The sequence below is a fragment of the Stenella coeruleoalba genome (genome assembly GCF_951394435.1).
Source record: "Stenella coeruleoalba genome assembly, chromosome: 2".
NCBI classification, from domain to species: domain Eukaryota; kingdom Metazoa; phylum Chordata; class Mammalia; order Artiodactyla; family Delphinidae; genus Stenella; species Stenella coeruleoalba.
This window is the reverse complement of record NC_137147.1, coordinates 83,702,081-83,719,775: the sequence shown is the minus strand read 5'-3', so window position 1 is coordinate 83,719,775 and position 17,695 is coordinate 83,702,081. Positions and strand designations below refer to the sequence as shown.

At 40.5% G+C, this 17,695-nt stretch overlaps 1 protein-coding gene across 4 annotated transcripts in view; it reads right to left on the bottom strand.

Moving 5' to 3' along the window:
- Nucleotides 1-2,196: 2,196 nt before the first annotated feature.
- Nucleotides 2,197-17,695, bottom strand: part of RAD51 (RAD51 recombinase) — a 34,044-nt gene continuing 18,545 nt past the window's right edge. For all 4 annotated transcript variants that reach the window (XM_079912240.1, XM_079912241.1, XM_079912239.1 and 1 more), the window contains 5 exons: nucleotides 11,276-11,370; nucleotides 4,150-4,263; nucleotides 3,684-3,813; nucleotides 3,352-3,473; nucleotides 2,197-2,327 (listed from right to left, as the gene is read on the bottom strand). In XM_079912240.1, the coding sequence (XP_079768366.1) occupies nucleotides 2,204-2,327; nucleotides 3,352-3,473; nucleotides 3,684-3,813; nucleotides 4,150-4,263; nucleotides 11,276-11,370 (585 nt within the window). In that variant the 3' untranslated portion in view covers nucleotides 2,197-2,203. The remainder of the gene's footprint in view (nucleotides 2,328-3,351; nucleotides 3,474-3,683; nucleotides 3,814-4,149; nucleotides 4,264-11,275; nucleotides 11,371-17,695) is intronic.

Here is a 17,695-nt window from a genome sequence, read left to right as displayed (position 1 = left end):
TGTCCTGACTCCTAGGTCTGACTGCTACCTGCCACCATTCCCCAACTTCTTCTTATTGTCTACTGGTTAACTTATTCTAATCCGTTACCTAATCTGAAATTGGGGAAGTACTTGAGGCCCGGGTTTCTGTTACTCTCTCCGTAAAGTGAATTCTTGAAAAACCAAGACTAGTGTGGGTAGAGCACTGAAGGCTGTCTTCCAACTGCTGGTGAGGTGGCTGAAACTCCAAAGAGCTATAGGAACAAAACATAGAACTTCTACTCTCTAATCTTTTTCACTGATTACTATTCAACACCAAAGTATATAGTCCTAAAATCACACCCTAACCTACCCGGATAAAAGGTCGGAGAGTCCATGGGTATCGCCTCTTCTCAACCTATCATGTGGATTGTAACTGTATTCCTGGGCCGAGGGGCTGGACCACTTGACTTCCAGAGTCCTGGCAGCTTTTGAACGACAGCAGTGCATAAGGCTTATGAGACTGTGAAAATGATGATCTGAGGAGCTGCCTAGAATATATTTTGGTACAAACCTGAAATAAACCAAATTTAACTAGACGTGATTATAATCCCCTTTCTATGTTTGCTATAGCTCCTTATTCTTGCTTCACACTTCCATAACTGTTTTCTACTATGAGACTATTGCAGACAAGTAGAAAAACAGTACCAAACAGTTTAGAATGAGCTCTCTGGTTAATAATACTTCCAGAGAAAATTTTAGTTCAATGTAAAACATAAAAAGAGCTTATTTTTAGCCTAACAAGGCCTAGTCCAACTAAGCAGGTGTTCCCTGACCCTCTCAGGGCCAATAGCACAAAGCCTAATCCCATCTGAAAAGAAAATCCTCCCTACAAGAAAAATTGAGAAGTTTTTAGGTCAAGGTCACTTAAATACTTTATAGGACTAAAAGATGGAGATGCTTTTATTTAAGAACCAAGCTTCCATTCCAGAATCTGTTACTGTGGCTTTATTATTTCATCCCAGGTTTGTTCTGTAATGTAGAAACAAAAGAAGGCCTAGGAGGTACTCTGTTCTATAAAGTCACGGAACAGAACTGTTTTTAAAACAAAGTTGCATTAAATTGTATCTTCCTATCTCCCTACATATAGTAGGATCAACACTGGCAACAGCAGAGATTTGCACTGCCTCTCCTAATACTAGCCGAGAAGCCCTTTGAAATTGGAAGAGTTGGTTAGAACCCATCCTGGGTAGAAGTTTGAAGGGGAAGGAGTATCTCAAACCCCTGAAGTAGAATAATCTGGGCAAGAACCAGCCCTATACAATACAAAACTTAAAGAATAAAAACAAAGGCCACAGGAAAGCCATGGTGTAGCCATCTTGTGAGATCTTCTATTAGGTTAAAGGAGTATAAAATGAATCATCTGAATGTGGGACTTCCCTTTTAAATTTTCAATTTTAAAGCAATAGAAACTGATCACCCTACCCAGAGCCAAAACTATATTATGAAGGCCCTATCCTGAAATATTCAGCTTGTACCAGAATAACTCCTACAAGCAGCACATTCACTACAAATAACTACTTTATTAGCAGTCCCACATTGAATCTACTTACTTGAAGAGCTTCCGAAATGTTTAAGATTCCAGAACTATCTTGAATTGCTCTTAGCATTAAAAAAGAGTAGATGGTGAAGGGCTGGTAGCCCAGCAGGCCTATTCAATAACCCTTATCTAAAAAAACATTCTTATATAAGCTAATTCAGACACACAAACTTTACCTGCTTCTGATTTAAGAGTTTTACTGGCAGAGAAAAAAAAAACCTGTGAGGAGACCCACTCCCTTTGCCACATAGCTCAGGCATATTTTTCCCCAACATTATTCAGACAGTGAGAGAAGCCAGGTCTCTCCAGTTTTAGTTCTCTTAGAGACATAAGATTGGCCAATAGCCGTTAGTCCTGAGTCAACCCCAAGGCACTATGATGTCAAAGGTACTTCATACCTACACCCCCAAACCAAAGAATTCACATAGAGATTAATATACTAGAAGGAATAAACATTTCAGATCAGCTTGTGACTACTGACCTGTCTCGTGTTTACACCGTAAGAAAAGCCGATATAATAGCTGTTTTCCTGGAAGCCTTTTCCTGGCAGTCACAACAGGAAGAGGCCTGTGAAGAACCTCAGGGAGCAGTCCTCTCCATTAGGCTGCAGCACTTAAGGTTTATCACAGGAAAAAACCCAACGATTCAGTCCTTGGCATCTCCTACTCCATCCGCATTGATGGCAAACATAGCTTCAGCTTCAGGAAGACAAGGAGAGTCATAGATTTTGCAGATTCTGGTTTCCCCTCTTCCTTTTCTCAGGTACAGTCTGGGACAAAGACACAGACCAAAGCACCAAAGTTATTATAATTAAAAAATTCTATTCCTGGGCTTCCCTGGTGGCACAGTGGTTGAGAATCTGCCTGCTAACGCAGGGGACACGGGTTCGAGCCCTGGTCTGGGAAGATCCCACATGCCGCGGAGCAGCTAGGCCCGTGAGCCACAACTACTGAGCCTGCGCGTCTGGAGCCTGTGCTCCACAACAAGAGAGGCCACAATAGTGAGAGGCCCGTGCACCGCGATGAAGAGTGGCCCCCGCTTGCCACAACTAGAGAAAGCCCTTGCACAGAAATGAAGACCCAACACAGCAAAAATAAAAATAAATAAAAGAAGGCTCAACATTAAAAAAAAAAAAAATTATATTCCTGACTATTTATAGTAGATCTAAAAATTTTTTAGACATATATACTTCCTAGAAGGACTTTGGGGATCTTTCTGTATTCCTTAGGGCAGGGGTCCCCAACCCCCGGGCCGTGGACCAGTACTTGTCCGCAGCCTGTTAGGAACTGGGCCGCACAGCAGGAGGTGAGCAGAGGGTGAGTGAGCGAAGCTTCATCTGCCGCTCCCCATCGCTTGCATTACCGCCTGAACCGTCCATCCTGGCCACCCCCCCCACTACCCCCACCCCGTGGAAAAATCGTCTTCCACAGAACTGGTCCCTGGTGCCAAAAAGGTTGGGGACCACTGCCTTAGGGCACTTGCAATCCAGAGGAATGCATTTCTGCTCACCCCCTGCCCCCCAGTGGATTTCCCATATTGAAACCTTTTAAAAAATAATGAGATATCAATTGCTCATATTTATTCTTCCACATATGAGAGCTTTTGATTCCTTTATGAACTAAAAGCCAAACACCTGTTCTAACCAGAGCATGACAATTAGGTTAAGCAAGGGCTCCCGTGTCTAATTACACAACAGCAGCAGTTAACAAGGTTCAAATGGAAATGTTATCTTCATGTCTATTGCACAGTTAATATGACATTCCATGATGAAGCCATCTCTCCCATCACTTTACCTTGTTGTTGAGGCATGAGCAATGATATTTCCTCCAATAGGTTTTTTAGGATCTGCAGCAAACATGGCTGCTCCATCCACTTGGGCTACCACCTGGTTGGTGATTACCACTGCTACACCAAACTGACAGGAAAAGGATAAATGTCATTTTTTTGTGGTCAGACATTCCAAGAGACTTACTGCTTATCCCCCATAAAGCAATGAATGACTGAAGTCTCTATATCTAACTGATAACTTGATGATACCAGGCCCTGGTATCCTGGCCTCCCAGCAAGGCTACTAGAATTCATGGCCCCTGAAAGTAGGCATTCTCTGTCCCTACCCACAACTTACCTCATCAGCAAGTCGCAGAAGCATCCGCAGAAACCTGGCCAAGTGCATCTGCCTGGCGGAAAGCTCACCTCGACCTGAATAGTCTGTTCTGTAGAGGGCGGTGGCACTGTCTACAATTAGCAGTGCATACCTACAGGGAACATGGATTCTCTGAAGCCTGTTTCTAGCCCATGTCATATTCTGCTCTTTCCCATTACCCTGCAATTTTATAGTTATATATTATTTATTTATACAGCATCCATTTCTGAATAACCCTTTAACAAAGTAAAAAATTCCAACAAGTTCAGGTGGATTATAGCTTCATATTTTAAAAGCGACTTGACCTAAATGACAAAGAGTAGCAAAATAGGAACTAAAACTTAAATCTCCCCATATCTAATTCAAGCTACTATCAAATTGGCCGCATGTACAAGATTCAGGGTAAGGGCTCTGGGAACATATTCAGTATCTTCTATTGCCCACATACCTGGACTCTACCATCATGGCTGACGCTTGATAAAGGAGCTGGGTCTGGTGGTCTGTGTTGAACCCTCGAGCATATGCTACATTATCCAGGACGTCACTGCCAGAGAGGCCATATCTAGAAGAAAGAACATTTTGAGGCTGCACACAGAACTAAGGCAGATGAGAAATTCATCTCTAACAACGAAATTACCTGGATGGGTAGGTAAGAAATGATAGTAAGAAGGCTAAAGAATATAATTCCCTTTCTATTAGGAAGCCCAGGCAAACTATAAAGAGATGACAGCAACTGCTTTAGAGTAGATCTACCTGGCAGGACTTCAGAATAAATCAAATTTATTTTTTGAGGACTCCTGAACTAGAATGAGAAATTTCCAAATATAAGGAAACAATGGTCTCCTGGAAAAACAAAGGGCAGCATGACAGAATTGGGACTGAAACAAAAACAATGAATCAATCAAAGATCAATTAAAAACATACATAAACTGCTGTTGTATAGGAATAAAACCTTCTAAGCTCAGAAACCTTCTAAGGACTCAAAACTGTAAGAGGTTTAAGAGAAGTAAGTATATTTCATCTATTCTCCCCTTTTTTCTTGCTAGTAACTAGTTACAGTTATGGAATATGTGACATGTATCTAGTATGGTTAAATAAGTGATACCTTAATTCATCTTATACCTCAATAATGATTTTTCTTCCCTTTGCATTTAAAAATACTTCCTATTTTCTTAGAACAATCTATATTTTCTCACCTTTGTAACTGCTTCCTAAGACATGAATACTCAAGGTGGTCCAAGTAAGACAACTTCTCATTAAATGTATGCTAATGGGACCCCATTTCTTCAAAGGTAGTTTGATTTATCCATCTATCAAGACAACTAAATACCCGCACTTTTATAAAAGCTTCCCTGCACCTCTCAAATAGACGTGATTCTCCCTCTTCTGCACTTACAGAAAACTTGATTTAGGCTTTTCTATGGCACTTGGGAGGAGCTACCTGCCATTCTTTTACTAGACAACAAATTCCCTGAGGGAAAAGACTAGGCCTTTCCAACTAGCACATTTTTTTTTATACCTAGTACATTCTGAATAAATGTTGCTGAATACAGCTTTTATCTATAACCCAAACCAAAAGAGAATTATATATCATCACTTTAACTCAAGTAATATTTTCACATTAATGTTACCTAAAATCATTATAGTCTAAAAGTATAATACTGACTCCCTTATGTAACAGTTCAAAAGATAATCTGTTTAAACAAAATCAGTGTGCTATAATTCCTTGAGAACCAAAAACTTCTATGCTTAAGATTTTATCAGTCTTTAAAAAGTAGTCTATTCTATGTAGATTCTGATCATTACAAAAGCATACACTGTGTCAAACCTATTTTTCTGAGACTTAGCTTTAGTAAATAGTTTTCCTCTCATTTTTCCTACCCAAAAGAATAGAAAAACAAAAGAATGTTCTAGCACTTGAAATAACACTGCAATAAGCTGAACCACAATATCAGGAGATCCCACTCTATCCAACTGAATTTTCCACATCTTATGATGAATTGATTCATCATATTAGGCACATGCAGTCTTTGCACTTTCCTGGACATTTCACCAGCTATTCTTCACCATTATCAACATGGATGGAAGTTTAGCTCTTGTATTAAGTGGATTGATGATGATGAATTTGTTGAGTCTGGGCATGGAGAGAAGAAAATGAAGTGAAGATAGAGTTTTACCTTGGGATCCTGACCAAATGGAAATAAGGAGATAAAATTTTCTTTATTTAAATCATAACTATAAGACAGAAAAAAAGACTGAAGAGGCCTAAGTACTGTACTGCACAAGTCTTCTAGTCTTGCCTCAAGAAACACTGATATAATCTACTATCAGGAACGGAGATTACCTTTTGCTGTCAGAATATGGAAGATTTACTAGAAAAACAAAGAGTCATCCTGGCTTTTCTCTCAACAGAGTTCACAAAGACGACTATGGGGATCTCTGTGCTTACATTCCTGATGCAGCACATAGAACTTTCAATTCCCACAACTTGGAAAAATTTGGTTGGAAATAAGCAACTTCTCTTAGTGTTTCCAGAACTTCCTAAGGATAAGAATACTCTGTTAAAAAAATTAAATTCCGGGCTTCCCTGGTGGCACAGTGGTTGAGAGTCTGCCTGCCGATGCAGGGGACACGGGTTTGTGCCCCGGTCTGGGAAGATCCCACATGCCGCGGAGCGGCTAGGCCCGTGAGCCATGGCCGCTAAGCCTGCGCGTCTGGAGCCTGTGCTCCGCAACGGGAGAGGCCACGGCAGTGAGAGGCCCGCGTACCGCAAAAAAAAAAAAAAAAAATCCTAGGTCTAAACCAGACTTAATGAATCACAATGCTTAGGGAAGAGTTGTGATAATTTGCATATTTAACAAACACCTGGCACATGAAAAGATGCTCAATATCACTAATCACAAGGGAAATGCAAATTGAAACCACAATGAGCTATATTACCTCACACCTGCCAGAATGGCTATTTTCAAAAAGAAAACAAATAGGACTTCCCTGGTGGCCCAGTGGTTAAGAGTCTGCCTGCCAATGCAGGGGACACCGGTTCGAGCCCTGGTCCGGGAAAACCCCACATGCCACGGAGCAACTAAGCCCGTGTGCCGCAACTACTGAGCCCACAAGCCACAACTGCTGAAGCCTGCGCACCTAGAGCCCGTGCTCGGCAACAAGAGAAGCCACCGCAATGAGAAGCCCATGCACCGCAGAGAAGAGTAGCCCCCCACACGCCGCAACTAGAGAAAGCCCGCACGCAGCAACGAAGACCCAACGCAGTCAAAAACAAAAAGACACCTGAAGTGATTTTTTTTTAATTTTTTTAAATTTTTGGCTCGTGGCATGCAGGATCTTAGTTCCCCGACCAGGGATTGAACTCATGCCCCCTACGTGGAAGCACGAAGTCCTAACCACTGGACTGCCAGGGAATTCCCGCTACAGATTTTCTTTCTGGAAATTTCATATAAATGGAACCATATGTGGTCTTTTATGTCTAGCTTCTATCATTTAGCATGTTTTTTGAGGGTCATTCATGCTGTAACAAGTATCAGTACTTCATTCCTTTTAATTGTTGAATAGCGGTCTATTGTATGGATCAACCAGATTTTATTCGTTCATCAGTGGATGGACAATTGGGTTGTTTCCAGGTTTTGGCCACTATAACAATACTATAAACATCCACAAACAAGTCTCTGTGTGGACATGTTTTCATATCTCTTGGGTACATAACCAGAGTGAAATTGCTGGGCTATATGACAAATTTATGTTTAACTGCCACATTGTTCTTTTCCAAAGTGACTGCACAATTTTACATTCTCACCAGCAATGTATTAGGGTTCCAGTTTCTTCACATCCTCCCTGACACTTGTTACTTTTTCATTACAGCCATCCTAGTGGTGGTATCTCACTGTGGTTTTAATTTGCATTTCTTCTTGAATAATAATGTTGAGCATCTCTGCATGTGCTTATTGGCCATTTTACATCTGCTTCGGAGAAATGTCTATACAAGTCCTTTGCCCATTTTTTTTTTTTTTTTGTGTACACGGCCTCTCACTGTTGTGGCCTCTCCCGTTGCGGAGCACAGGCTCCGGATGCGCAGGCTCAGCGGCCATGGTTCACGGGCCCAGCCGCTCCGCGGCATGTGGGATCTTCCCAGACCGGGGCACGAACCCGTGTCCCCTGCATCGGCAGGCGGACTCTCAACCACTGCGCCACCAGGGAAGCCCTGCCCATTTCTTAATTGGGGTGTCTTACTGCTGGGTTGTGAGAGTTCTTTATATATTCTTGATACTAGAACCTTATCAGATATGATTTGCAAATATTTTCTCACATTCTTTGGGTTGTCTTTTTATTTTCTTGATAGTGCTCTTTGAAGCACAGAAGTTTCAAATTTTGATTAAATGAAAACTGACTCTGTATTATCGTTTTTTTCTTTCATAGACTATGCTTTCTTGTGTTGTATCTAAGAAATCTCTGCCTACTTCAAGGTCACAAAGATTTTCTGCTGTTTTTTTCCTGAAAGTTTTATAATTTTAGCTAAATATAGGACTATCATTCTTTAAATATATATATACATATATATATATATATACACACACAGTAAACATACATAACATAAAATTTACCATTTTAATCTTTTTAAAGTGTACAGTCCAATGGCAGGAAGCACATTCCCGTTGTTGTGCAACCATCACTACCATCCATGTCCAGAATTTTTTCACCATCCCAAACTGAAACTCTGTACCCATTAAACAATAATCCCCCATTCTCCTCACCCCTGCCCCTAGCAACCACCATTCCACTTTCTGTCTTTATGAATTTGACTGCTCTAAGTACCTCATATAGGAGGAATCATACATTTGTCCTTTTGCAACTGGCTTATTTCACTTAGCATGTTTTCAAGGTTCATCCATGTTGTAGCATACTGTAAGCATTTCCTTACATTTTGAGAATAATTTTCCATTGTATGTATAGAGGACATTTAGTTTATCCATTCAACTGTTGATGGATACTTGGGTTGTTTCTACCTTTTGACTACTGTGAACAGGGCTGCCATGAATACTGGTGTGTAACTATCTGAGTCCCTGCTTTCAATTCTTTTGAGTATATACTCAGAAGTGGAATTCCTGAATCATATTGTAATTCTATGTTTAATTTTCTGAGGAATCACCAGAATGGTATCCATTTTTAGTTAACTTTCATGTATAGTGTAAGGTAAGGTGGATATCCAACTACATTAGCACCATTTATTGAAAAGACTATTATTTCCTCCACTAAATTGTCTTTCACCTTTTCAAAAATCAAGTGACTATAAGTGAAACAGTTTATTTCTTTTTTTCTTATAAATTTATTTATTTGGCTGTGTTGGGTCTTCATTGCCGAACAAGGGCTTTCTCTAGTTGCAGCGAGTGGGGGCTACTCTTCGTTGTGGTGCGCTGGCTTCTCATTGCGGTGGCTTCTCCTGTTGCGGAGCACAGGCTCTAGGTGCGTGGGCTTCAGTAGTTGTGGCACACAGCCTCAGTAGTTGTGGCTCATGGGCTCTAGAGCGCAGGCTCAGTGGTTGTGGTGCATGGGCTTAGTTGCTCCGTGGCACGTATCTTCCTGGACCAGGGATGGAAACCGTGTCCCCTGCATTGGCAGGCAGATTCTCAACCACTGCGCCACCAGGGAAGTCCCAAAACAGTTTATTTCTGAACTCTCAATTCTGTTCCATTGATCCATATGTCTCTCCTTATGGCAGCACCACACTGTCTTGATTACTGTTGTTTATAGTAAGTTTTAAAATTGGGAAGACTGAGACCTCCAATTCTGTTCTTTTTTTCCTCCCAAGAATGTTTTGGCTATTCTGGGTCCTTGACATTTCCATATTAATTTATAATCACCTTGTCAATTTCAGCAAAAATGTCTTGGTGAATTTCAATAGGCATTCTGTTGAATTTATAGATCAATTTGAGGGGAGGTGTTTTGTTTTTTTTTTTGCTGCACCTCGGCTTGCAGGATCTCAGTTCCCCGACCAGGGACTGAACCTGGACCACAGCAGTGAAAGCCCAGAATCCTAACTACTAGGCAACCAGGGAACTCCCTTACCATTTTAATAATACTGCATCTTCCAATCCATGAATGTGGAATGTTTCTCTATGCAGATCTTCAATTTCTCTCAGCAATGTTAGTTTTCAGTGTACTAGTCCTTTTTTATTTTTTTCTTTTTCTTTTTTTTTTCTTTTTTTGTGGTACGCGGGCCTCTCACTGTTGTGGCCCCTCCCGCTGTGGAGCACAGGCTCCGGACGCGCAGGCTTAGCGGCCATGGCTCACGGGCCCAGCCGCTCCGCGGCATGTGGGATCTTCCCGGACCGGGGCACGAACCCGCGTCCCCTGCATCGGCAGGCGGACTCTCAACCACTGTGCCACCAGGGAAGCCCCTACTAGCCCTTTTTTAAAAAAAAAAAAAAAATTTATTTTGGCTATCCCGGGTCTTAGTTGTGGCATGCAAGATCTAGTTCCCCGACCAGGGATCGAACCCAGGCCCCCTGCAATGGGAGCACAGGGTCTTACCCACTGGACCACCAGGGAAGTCCCTAGTGTACAAGTCTTGAACTTCTGGTTAAGCTTATTACTATTTTATTCTTTTTGACACTATTGTGAATGGAATTATTAATTCTTGTTCATTTACAGTATACAGAAGTACAATGGATTTTTCATATTGAGATTGCATCCTGCAACAAACTAATTTAGTTCTAGCAGTTTTTTGTGTGTAGTTTCCTAAGAATTCTCTATATACAGTATCATATCATTGGTGAATAAAGATATTTTACATCTTCCATTCCAATCTGGATTCCTTTTATTTCATTTTCTTGCCTGACTGCACTGGCTAGGATCTACAGTACATTGTGGAACATAAGTAGTGAGAGTGGAGATCCTTGTCTTATTTCCAACCTTACAGAGAAAATATTCAGATTTTTACCATTAAAATGATGCTAGCTGTAGGTTTTTTGTAGATGCTCTTTATCAGGGCATCTGATAAATGTTCTATCCATTATTGAAAGTGAGGCATTAGGCCCCAGTGAGCTTGAATTGTCTATTTCACCCTTCAATTATATCAATTTGTGTTTCACATATCTTGGGGCTCTATTAGGTCTCTATATGTTTACATTTGTTATATCTTCCCCATGAACTGATCTTTTAGTTCTAAAACGTTCCTCTTTGCCTCTACTGATTTTTTTTGTCTTAAAGTCTATTTTGTCTGATATTAGTACAACCACTCCAGCCCTCTTATGGTTACTTTTCATGCAATATCTTTTTTCCATCCTTTTAGTTTCAACCTATTTGTGTCTTTGAATCTAAGTAGTTCTCTGGAAGGCAGCATATAGTTGGATCTTGTTTTTTATCCAGTCTGACAGCAACTCATAGATTTTTGACTAAAGGAGCATGTTTTTCTCTAAGGAAGGTTATTCTTTTGAAACACACATATGACTTTGGGATACAGAGCAATAAGAGAGAAGAAGAGACACCCTTCAGCCAGACTAGCCCTGGCAATCACTACAGTGACATATGGAGCCATATTTCTCTCACCTGATCCAGTAACCTACCTCTCAGCCACTGCTAGCAGCCGTTCTGGCCTAAAGGTGCCCTCGGTGTCAATGTACATGGCCTTTCCTTCACCTCCACCTCGGTCAATGGGAAGCTAGAGAGAAAAAGAACAGTGGAAATGACACTGTACTTCTAATATAACTGACCAACTTCCTCATGATGGGTCTATAATTCCTCCCACTCCCAGTAAAGCAAAAGGAAAAAACACTTTAAAGTGACAATCAGAGGTAGGGAGGAGGCATTCACTTCTGATAGAAATACAGTTAGTAGTAGATATGAGGCTCATTGTGTCCCATAACACGTGAGGCTAGAGTCTAGCCAGAGTTGGAGTGCTTGGAAATATAGACCAAAGTAGGTGACAAAATTCTTAAAAAAAAAAAAAAAAAAATTCTAATTTTTTTTTTTTTTAAATTCTATGACTGTATACCAACACACGACCGATCAATTCTCTCAAGACAACAAACATTTGGAAGATCATTTACTTAGCTTTAATAAGTAAGAGACCCTGATCCAATACCCAATTAATTTTAGCATATGCAGACCACACTTACACTTCACTTTATTGAGCAGAGTTCATTCCTTAGGGTTGCTAAAGGAGACTGGAAATACCCCAGGGGCATCCCTAGCACGTCTACAGTATGAGCAAGAAAGAATAAAAAGATGTTTGCTCCAATTGTACACACAGATGTTAAAAATGAACAAAAGCAGAAAAGGAAGAATACAAAGAGTTTTAAAAAAGGAAAGAAAATGGAGGAATGACATGAAAACTGTCTTTTGAGCTCCTCAGGGAAACCTGTTTCAGGCTACCTATCCCACACCAGACACCCTGAGTTCTACAGATTTTAAGTGAATGTTGCTAAAGTGTATTTTCCACCCTTGAAATCTACTTTGGAGCCTAATACACCTTTAAATTCTGAGGAAAATCCCTCAGGACAGTTTACATTAAGTGCCTGGTAGCACCAAAATTTTCTTTTCCTATTTCTGAGAAAATGTATTTTTTCAAAATTACAAAAGTACTACATGCTTGTATTAAAAATTCAAACAATATAGAAAAAAGTAAAAAACTGGAAGTTCTTCTTTATCACTCCCATCTCCCACAGGAGTCCTCTTCCAGATCACTTTCTATACATTTTCATACAAACACTTTTTATGTGATTCTGCCACTTGCTATGTGAACCTGAGAATATTAATTCTCAGTTTCTACATTTTCTGTAAAATGTAGATAAAATCTCCCTATGGCACTGTTTTGAAGATTAGATAATTCATGTAAACTGTTTAGCACAGTGCCTGACATACAGAATGTACTTGGAAGACTTGATATCCTCCACCTCTTAGGGCACTGATTTTAGCGTATACTCAATTACAGAAGGCGTTGTTAATTTGGAAAGGGGGAAATGATTACGCTATCATTATGCAGGTTGGCAGATAAATCTTTCAAATCTTAGGAATCCATGAAAGGAGCAAAGGATATGTATAATAACAAAAGAGGGTCTTGATAGAGGAAATGTTTAAAACCACTGGCCAAGAGGACAGAAAGCAGAAGCTGCCTCAGTTTGGGGGGAGGAGAAAATCTTCACATTCAGGGGGCTAAGTCCCCAGGAATTAAGATGAATGAAGTTCTCCCTTCTTTCACTTTCTTGTATCTTTAGTGCTAGCATGCGAGGGAGTTCTTTTCCAGCTAAATAGACCTCCTTGGGAGAAGGGAGGCCATGAGTGGCTGGCATGGCATTGGTAGGCCGACTGACAGCAGAGAAGTGGACATGGTCCCAGGGTATTGCTGGGCCAGTCACAAGGGGATGGACTATATGCTCTGCACCCCACTGCATTTTGTCTCCTCCACCTCACCCTCCCAGTGCCACTTCAGCCATCTTGTGTTACTGGGCTGGGACACCACCAAAGTAGCTATTTTTAATACCTGCTTAGTACCATAATTTAACTCTTCCTCCTATTTTGTAGTGATGCAAGTTTTGAACTTTCACCATTTTATAATGCTATGGTGTAGATTCTTTACACATTTATTCTTGACTATATGTGAAAAGTTCTGTAAGACATATTTTCTGTCAAGGGCACGTGCATTTAAAATTGATACTTATGTTAAACTGTCTTCTCAGAATTTTAAAATTATACTAGAACTTTGAACAAGCATGGGCTATTCATTTTTGTAACCTAAGTATGGCTCCCAACTTTATGTAACTTCACTATTAGACAGAGATCTAATATATAGTGGGGTTTTGCTTCATTAAGTTGAGAAAACCTGAAAAAATGTGAGGTGATAACGTTTAGATTTAAATAGTAATCTAACACTCTCTCTATACCTCTGGTTCCAGCTCTTAGGCTGGTGACATGTAATCCTTTCTATTATTAATGAATTAGAATTGTTTTTCTCTGAAAAAAATATCAAAGATCCGTAGTTATTCAGCCAACTGTGAATGTTCAGTTATTTTTATAGAGAGGATATATTTTAGAATTTTCCTTCAGTTTATTAATAGGCATTATCCGACAACTTAATAAACATTTCCAATATAGGAGTCTGTTTGTACAACTTAAGAGCATCAGTGTGATAGGCTGAGTTGCCATGGCAACTATATTGTGTAATGTACTTGAAATATTTATTCCACATGAATCCCTGTCAAAACAACATGGGGTGGGGGGGCTTCCCTGGTGGTGCAGTGGTTAAGAATCCACCTGCCAACGCAGGGGACACGGGTTCAAGCCCTGGTCCGGGAAGATCCCACATGCCGTGGAGCAACTAAGCCCATGCGCCACAACTACTGAGCCTGCGCTCTACAGCCTGCGAGCCACAACTACTGAAGCCTGCACCTAGAGCCCGTGCTCCACAACAAGAGAAGCCACCACAGTGAGAAGCCCGCGCACTGCAATGAAGAGTAGCCCCCGCTCAACACAACTAGAGAAAGCCTGCACGCAGCAACGAAGACCCAATGCAGCCAAAAATAAAATAAATATAACAATTAAAAAAAATAAGATTAAAAAAACCCAAAACAACATGGGGAAATCATTTCTATTTAAAAAGGTCTTTTTCTACTAGGAGTTATGTATGAGATGGAGCCAACATGGCTTAGGTCTACTTGATACTGGAATCCTAACGTGGCTGTCATATGGTGACATTTTAGTTGCAATGAAAAGATCAGTAGAGCAACTGAGGAGAGAAACACAATTAAGATGACAAGTGAGAAAGGAAAATGATGAGAAAAACAGAAGACCATGAAGTTGGGCCTCTAGCTATTAGATAAACATTTATTCATGAAGAAGCAAAATATTTTCCTATCTCAAGAAATGGCGGGACTTCCCTAGTGGTCCAGTGGGTAAGACTCCGCACTCCCAATGCAAGGAGCCCAGCTTCGATCCCTGGTCAGGGAACTAGATCCTGCATGCATGCTGCAACTAAGAGTTCACATGCCGCAACTACGACCTGGTGCAGCCTAAATACATAAATAAATAAATACTGAAAGAAAGAAATGGCATTCACCACTTCAAGACAGAAGTATTGACTGATGGACATATCTGTAACATGAAAAAATGAGGAGACAGATTTTCTTGGGTAACTTCAGAAAATCAGTCTCATAATATTAGCCTCTGCACATATATGTGTTTCACTAAAATGTGAACCCTACCCAAGACACAGGATCCTAACAAAATCCATATTTTTTTTTATGGCACATACCATCTTTAACTATAGCACTGCATTACAATGATGTAATAAACATTTTTTATAAAGTGCTATTTAAATACAGAATTATGAAGGATAGTTCATAACTTGTTTTATAAGGGAAAAAAACACAAAAGAGAACAATTTATATTTGATTTTTAAATTTATAAATGAGTTCCAACAATGACTGTTATTTTGTTGAGATGATAAGAATTCACACTGAATGGAAAGATACTAGGAAGCCCCCTCTGTCATAATGATAAAAGGAGGCAGAGGGCTTCCCTGATGGTGCAGTAGTTGAGAGTCCGCCTGCCAATGCAGGGGACACAGGTTTGTGCCCCGGTCCGGGAAGATCCCACATACCGCGGAGCGGCTGGGCCCATGAGCCATGGCCGCTGAACCTGCGTGTCCGGAGCCTGTGCTCCGCAACAGGAGAGGTCACAACAGTGAGAGGCCCGCATATCACACACACACAAAAAAAAACCAAAAAAAAAAAAAAAAAACTAAAAGGAGGCAGATTTCCTTTCAGTTATTCTCCAACTCCATCAGTAAGTTTGCCCATGGGAGAAGTGAGTATAATCTATCTAGATTCAAATACAGATAGTCCCCAACTTAACTATGGCTCGACTTACAATCTTTCAACTTTACTATGGTGCAACAGTGATACAAATTCAGTAGAAACCATACTTCAAAATTTAAATTTCCATCTTTTCCCAGGCTAGCAATATGCTGTACGATACTTTCATGATGCTGGGCAGCAGCAGTGTGCTGTGCTCCCAGTCAGCTGCCTGAGCCAAAGGGTAAACAGCTGGTACACTTACAACCATTCTGTTTTTCACTTTCAGTGTAGTATTCAATAAACTACATATGAGATATTCAATACTTTATAAAAAAAATAGGCTTTGTATTAGATGATTTTGCCCAACTGTAGGCTTATGTAAGTGCTCTGAGCATGTTTAAGGTAGGCTGGGCTAAGTTACAATGTTCAGTAGGTTAGGTGTATTAAATGCATTTGTGACCTATGACTTTCAACTTACGATGGGCTTATCAGGATGTTACCTCATCGTATATCAAGGAAGATCTGTAATACCATTTTGTTCAAAACATCTCAAACCCACCACCTCTAATTTTGAACTCATCTTTCCATAAAACTGTCTCTCTCTCCAAAATCCTTTTTAGAGTTTACCAAAGTAATACATTGTTGGGCTGACGGGTATTTTTTATTGTCATTTGTAGCAATGTGGATGGACCTGGAGATTATCATACTAAGTGAAATAAGTCAGAAAGAGAAAGACATACCATATGATATCACTTACATGTGGAACCTAAAATATGACGCAAATGAACCTATCTACGAAACAGAAATAGACTCAAAGACGTAGAGAATCAACTTCTGGTTGCTGGAGGTGGGGGGCGATGGAGGGGTGGGGGGGGGAGATAGATTGGGAGTTTAGGATTAGCAGATGCAAGCTATTATATATAGAATGGATAAACAACAAGGTCCTATTGTATAGCACAGGGAACTACATTCAGTACCCTGTGATAGGAACTTCCCTGGTGGCCCAGTGGTAAAGAATCCACCTTCCAATGAAGGGGACATGGGTTCGATCCCTGGTCAGGGAACTAAGATCCCACATGCCGCGGGGCAACTAAGCCCGCCTGCCACAACTACTGAGCTGGCGTGCCTCAATGAGAGAGCCCATGTGCCACAAACTACAGAACCCATGTGCGCCCTGGAGCCCGTGCGCCGAAACGAAAGATCCCGCATGCCTCAATGAAGAGATCCCGTGTGCCGCAACTAAGACCCGACACAGCCAAAAAGAAAAAAAGAAAAAGAAAATAAAAATTAATAATAAATAAATAAATATTTAAAAAAAGAATATCCTGTGATAAACCATAATGGAAAAGAATATGAAAAAGAATGTATATATTAGTATAACTGAATCACTTTGCTATACAGCAGAAATTAACAAAACACTGTAAATCAACTATACTTCATAAAATCAATTTTTAAAAAAAGGTAGGTGGGTTTTGTAGTTTTGATGTGAAGAACAGGTTAGGTCATTTGGCTAAGAGTGAGGGTTGAGGAGAAGCATGAAGGTTTGAGAAGAAAGGACAAAGTATGAGATAACTGTCCTACCGAGTGGGAAAAAGTCTGCCTGAATTCAACCTTTTTCAGAGGAGAAATTCAGTAGGTCTGCCAAGCAGTATCAAATGTTAACTTAAAGTCTGTCATCTTGAATTTAAAGTGATGCCAATCACCTTTATGTTAGGATTTTTCTCCAGTATGATCAGCTACTTGGGAACAGGCACTGAAAAGACAGATAGGGTTTATCTAGGAATGGCATCTCTTCAGATGGGGGATGTAAATCTGAGGGTATCTGTAAAGGAATGACTTTAATGAAGAATCATTTAATGATGAATCATACAATATAAACTAGTGAAGAGGGCAGGTGAAGCCAGGGGAGGCCTAGTGGTTGGTAAGAAAGTAGGTGAAATTAATAATCTGAAAGTTTCTACGCTATGGAAGTTTTGCAGTAGCAGTCTATCTTCTAACTAGCTATAGTATTCCTTTTTTTTTTCTTTTTTGGCCGAGCCACGTGGCATGCAGGATCTTAGTTCCCCAACCAGGAATTGAACCTTGCAGTGGAAGCACAGAGTCTTAACCACTGGATGGCCCGGGAAGTTCCCCTAGCTATAGCATTCCTGAAAACAGTGAAAGTGCATTTTTTGCCCATGCTAACAGATGCTT